Source organism: Parathielavia appendiculata, assembly GCF_033297405.1.
Source record: "Parathielavia appendiculata strain CBS 731.68 unplaced genomic scaffold N657scaffold_51, whole genome shotgun sequence".
In the NCBI taxonomy this organism is placed as follows: Eukaryota; Fungi; Ascomycota; class Sordariomycetes; order Sordariales; family Chaetomiaceae; genus Parathielavia; species Parathielavia appendiculata.
In genome coordinates this window covers 43011-48034 of record NW_026944270.1, presented here as the reverse complement: position 1 = coordinate 48034, position 5024 = coordinate 43011, and the positions used below count along the sequence as shown (strand labels likewise).

The 5024-nt window shown below is 54.5% G+C and overlaps 2 protein-coding genes across 2 annotated transcripts; one reads left to right on the top strand and one right to left on the bottom strand.

The window, feature by feature from the left end:
• Positions 1-680: 680 nt before the first annotated feature.
• N657DRAFT_667248 (kama family protein) lies at positions 681-2994 on the bottom strand. The gene is made up of 5 exons (XM_062795385.1): positions 2303-2994; positions 1862-2234; positions 1606-1775; positions 1226-1576; positions 681-1115 (listed from the first exon to the last, which is right to left on the bottom strand). The coding sequence occupies exons 1-5, from the start codon at positions 2546-2548 to the stop codon at positions 798-800; spliced, it is 1458 nt and encodes a 485-aa protein (XP_062642076.1). The 5' UTR covers positions 2549-2994; the 3' UTR covers positions 681-797.
• A 178-nt stretch (positions 2995-3172) lies between these two features.
• Positions 3173-4558, top strand: N657DRAFT_628681 (glutathione synthetase ATP-binding domain-like protein; the record flags this gene model as incomplete). Its single annotated transcript, XM_062790855.1, has 3 exons — positions 3173-3681; positions 3750-4343; positions 4406-4558. Exons 1-3 carry the CDS (start codon positions 3328-3330, stop codon positions 4556-4558), a joined length of 1101 nt encoding a protein of 366 aa, XP_062642075.1. The 5' UTR covers positions 3173-3327.
• Positions 4559-5024: the final 466 nt, after the last annotated feature.

Here is a 5024-nt window from a genome sequence, read left to right as displayed (position 1 = left end):
GGGGCCATAGGCCTTCGGGCTTTCTTATTCGAAAGGAGAGTCCCAGAGGTACTGACGCCTATATGCGAGTGTGGAGAGGGGCGAGAGACTGTCGAACACCTTGTGATGTGGTGCTTGGCCCCACCGCTGACTCGAAGATGGGAGAGAGCCGAAATCAGAACGCGAAGGGACTTTTATTCTGTCCTACAGGGAATCAGTCCCAAAGCTGCACGGCTAACGGGGAGGATCCTGGACTGGCTGATGGACTCGGGGAAATTGCCGATGTACAGTCTGGCTAGGAGGCTGGAGCTAGAGCTCGCGGTCTGATATCCCTTTCCATCGAAGGCCAAGAGGCCTTCTCACTTTGTATTTGCAGGGTCATACACTCATCGTTTCCTTGATTGTCGATATGGGTTTCTCACCCGGCCTACGACGGCGCGGTTTTCCTGTATAGTAAGTTGTTGAAGGTCCGGCACGCCCTAGGGCACAACGGTGTCGGAATAATAATACTAAGCTTATGCTTATAATATAGGACAAGCGCCATAGTGCTCGGGCAATGACTTACGCTCTGTTCCGTTGGCATGTATGTGCTCCTATCCGGTGTTGAAAGGTAGTTACCATCCGAAATCTATTTGACCAGGCCGTCTCCCAACCATGAACTCACATCAGAAGACGAATTTCAGACTGCGACAACTTGAATTCCACAGTCTAATATAACTACATGCTGAGCTGTAGTGACGTTCGCAGTTGCCGAAGTTTCTCATTTTCATTATGGCGTGACCTGCTCTATCCAGCTATACTTTGGATGGAGGACTGCCTTACTTCCTCTTACACCGCTCCAAAACCTCTTCCCTCGTGTCTGGCTCGAGCGACCACAACGGATCCCAATATTGCATCTCGGTCGGCTCACCTTTCAGCCCGGGGGCCGAGAATGTAGCCAGCCCGATTCGCCGGTCATAGTTCTCGACAGACCGAATCAGTCGCTTCCCGCCCTCGGCGGGGAGATCGAGAATGAAATTCGGCACGTAGAAGCCTGCGATGCGCCCGCGGATGTGCCGCTCCAAATACAGACCGTGGCTGAGCGGCGTGCGCAAGTCTTCGGCGCCCGGGACAATGTCGCCTTGATAGACGTAGTACTGCGCATTGAAATGATGATTCTTAGCGGGAACTCCGTGAACCACTGCTCGGTCGAGGAGAGGTATAGTGTATAAGAAGGGACAAGGTTCGATAAGTAAAATCCGCTTACCGGTTGAATGTTGATGTCCCCCAACGCATGGACAAGCTCCGTCATGGTCTCCAGCCCGTTGTTGACCCCGTTCAGCAAAACAGATTGATTCCTCACTGTCACCCCAGCCTCATACAGCCGCTGGGCGCCCCGCCTCGTCACCCAGGTGATCTCGTTAGGGTGGTTGATGTGCGTATGGATGCAGACATGCTTGCCGGCTTTGCGCGCACGACGATCGAGCTCGATGACGGTATCCGTCCACGTGTCGTTGGGGTCGATGAGGCGAATGGGCGAAACCCCAAGCCCCTTGCTTGCGAACCTGAACCGCCGGATGTGAGGAATCTCGACCAGGCGCTCGCCGATATAGCGCAGCTGTTCGGGCTCGAGGAGGTATGTGTCACCTCCAGAGACGACGATGTCCCTGGCGAAGGTGTCTTCTCAATGTACTCGAACCGGGGCGCCCACTTCTTTGGGTGTGGGATGAATTTCTTTTTCTTGACAGATTCGGTCTCGGTGCCGACTGTATACGACCGGAAACAGAAACGGCAGTATACGGGACAGACGGATGTTGCTGATGTTGTCAATGTTAGTACACAGTGACATACCAAGGGGGGCAATGATCAGGAAGGCCCTGGGAGGGCTCATATGGAAACAGACCGAGAAATAGAGCGCGGTCAGGGTATCGGTGGATCAAACCGTTGACAGGCGAGTATTCGTCTTCGTGCATCGGGTCAAGCACCGCCATCGGGTGGTCGATGTTCAGCGGAGAGGAAACCGGGATGAACTGCCGTCTGATCGGGTCATTCAACGGGTCCGACCAGTTGACCACGCTGAGGATGTGAGGTGACAGACGAATGGCCATGGGCGCCTTTTGGATTCCCGCCTTCACTCGAGCAATGAAATCCTCACGTGTATGTATGTCGGTAATTCGAAGGCTAGGTTCCATGTCTCCCTGTGGAGGAATCGTCGCGGGCAGGATCGAGGATAGGAATTCGACCAGTGCGGCGGCTCCTTGGACCGTGTTTCCCATCTACTCCATGATGATTAGTCGTGGAAGATCACTTTGCGAGCGAAGTCTGAGTCTAGAGCGAGACGTACCTGCCACTTGTGGCTGAGGAACTGCTCGACTGTAACATGCTTCCACCTGGGTATCTTCTTCCAGTAGTGTTCTTCCCGTTCGTCTGAGTACCATGCTACCGGTGGAGGCGAGAAGACATGCCCTGCCGTGGGTACAGGTTTGGCCCATCGAATTGATGACTTGGAGATGGTGCGCCGCGAGTTGTCTCGTGTGATGACCGGCGGACGTCTCCAAGACCGGACTTGAAGGGCGAGACGGAGAGACATGATTAATGTTTGTGATCGTTGTTAATGCTCAGTTCAGGTATTGAGGGTTAGGTTTTGAAAGTCGACGAATGACCTTACCCCAGGAGCCCAGGGAACTTCCAAATTGGTTTTGAAAAACCCTTGAGTCTGGGCTGAGGTGTAAACTTGAACAACGAGCTCAGCAGCAAGTACGAGCGACATGGACAGCCGTATGTTGAGGTACCCCCTGCCCTGCTAGCATTGTGTCAGACTCCCCCACCTGGAAGACGGGAAGCCACATGTCGATCGATCCCCGGATGTGGCCGGGAAGCCTCGGCGGTAAGTACGGGTGCCTTAATTTGATGCGCGGAAAGGATCCATTGAGGCTGACTGCCCAACTCAGCTGCCCTCAGGCTTCGGGTTGTTACGTAAACCACCTAGGGAAAGCACAGGTCGCTCCTGCCGATCTCTAGGTAAGTTGCAGCCGGTGTGCTGGCAGTGACGATTCTATTTATTTACGAGCGTGGCGGCGTGATTGAGGCAGGTTCTCGCATCAACAACCCCTGCGACAATTCGGGTATCTGCCAATGGAATGACCGCGTGTCTGAGACATCTTTCACGGTTTCACCTTGGCCAGCGCGGCAGCTGTGGCCCTTATTCCATCGGGGACTCCGATCTTCTGACGACTTCAGCACTGTCTTGAACAGTTGGACTCGGTGTGTTGACAGAGGAATCAAACGCATCGCGTCCCCGTTGTCGAACAGCCTTGCCCTGAACACGGATTTCATCACTTTCTCATCGAGAAGTATCTACTGCCCAGCATGTCCCCGATTGTCACGGCCTTTATCTACGACAGCTTCGAGAGCTACCGTGCCCAGGGGTTTAGCATTGAAGAATGCCAGGAATTCGACACTCAGGGCACCATCGACGCGACGATCCGTTCGCTCGAAGCATGCGGTCACAAGGTCGTCCCCGTCGCAGGCATCAAGCAGCTCGTCGCCATGCTCGCTGAGGGGAAGCACGAGTCCTGGGACCTAGCATTTCCCACCGCGGAAGGCATATACGGCGCTGGACGGGAGGCACAGGTTTCGGGGCTTCTGGAAGCATACCAGATCCCCCATGTGTTCTCCGATGCGGCGACCCTCTCGCTTTCCCATGACAAGGCGCGGACCAAGGTATGCCCGTCTCATGACCATGCACCTCTCCGAGACAAACTCGAAGCAGGGCTAACGGCACCGGACAGATGGTGCTAGAGCATCTGGGAATCCGGACAGCGCCGTTTGCCATTGTACCTTCTGCTTGCTTCGACAGCGGCGTAGATCTGCACTCGGCGATCGCAGATGTACTTGCAAAAAGCCGATATGCAGATGCGATGCAGTTCCCGCTCTTTATCAAGCCCAACTGTGAAGGCTCGTCAAAGGGGATATCACCATTCAGCAAAGTACGGACGATGGCGGAGCTGGAGCAAAGTGTGCGCCAGCTGCATTCTCGTTTTCCTGAGCAGGATATCCTTATCGAGACGTTCCTTGCGGGATCAGAGTATACGGTCAGCATACTCGGGACGGGAACATCGGCCAGAGTCATCGGAACTGCTCAACAGGACTGGAAATCCTCCACGACCGAGGATATCCGCGAAGCAAACTACCATCCATTTTGGGCCAACCACGACCCTGACGCTGAAGATGATCATCCCCTCCGAGTGGTGAGCGCCAAGGACAGTCGGAAGGTTCAGGAAACGGAGGACCTGGCGCTCAAAGCCTGGCGGGCTCTCGGTTGCCGCGACATCGGCCGCGTGGATATGCGAATGGGTCTGGACGGGTTGCCTTATGTTCTTGAGGTAGGTTTGCGTTTTGATTCGTGTGTGTGACAGTTTGGCAGTTAATTAACCTCCCGGGCCAGATCAACGCGATTCCTGGGATGCGCCCGTCATTCTCAGCGCTGACTAAGACAGCTGAATCCTGCGGATTCAACCATGAGCAGCTGCTTGGAGCTGTGCTGCAGAGCGCCTTGGAGCGGTATTCTCAATTAAAGTTGAGGAACCAGTCAGGTTGAACCAAATCGAGAATTGATAGACCCCAGAAATAGTGAAAACATCGCTCGAGAGAGCAACATGCTGTGGTTGGCAAGCCTTGACCAGTGCTGCCCACAAGGCAAATCAAGTCAAATCGGCACACCGACTTGCTTTGATTTGAGGCTAGAGATACTCGACTTGCCTTGTCAGTTCCTCGACTTGCGTTGACCCAAAGCTTTGCCAAGCCGCTTACATAATCCCCCGAAGTGGGTTGTTCCGCACCGCCCCGTTTTTTCCCCCCCTGAGCCACCCGGATCCGAGTCTCCCAGTCTTTACTGCCTCTTTGCCCACTGTTTCAGACACTCCACCATGTGATAGTATTGTCTTCGAGGCTCTGGCGTTTTAAGCCCACTGTAAGCTTCGCACTGCTGAACACCCTCTCGCACTCCGCAGACATCGCTGGGATAGTAAGGACGTTGAAGGCCATCGTGGAAAGGCGAGGAAGAC

Bases quoted from the DNA above. Each gene is read 5' to 3' on its own strand.
- N657DRAFT_667248 (XM_062795385.1), bottom strand. From the start codon at position 2,548: ATGTCTCTCCGTCTCGCCCTTCAAGTCCGGTCTTGGAGACGTCCGCCG. The intron at 2,235-2,302 runs GTACGTCTCGCT...ATCATGGAGTAG, and splicing joins TCCTCAGCCACAAGTGGCAG to ATGGGAAACACGGTCCAAGG. The intron at 1,116-1,225 runs GTAAGCGGATTT...TTCAATGCGCAG, and splicing joins GGGACATCAACATTCAACCG to TACTACGTCTATCAAGGCGA.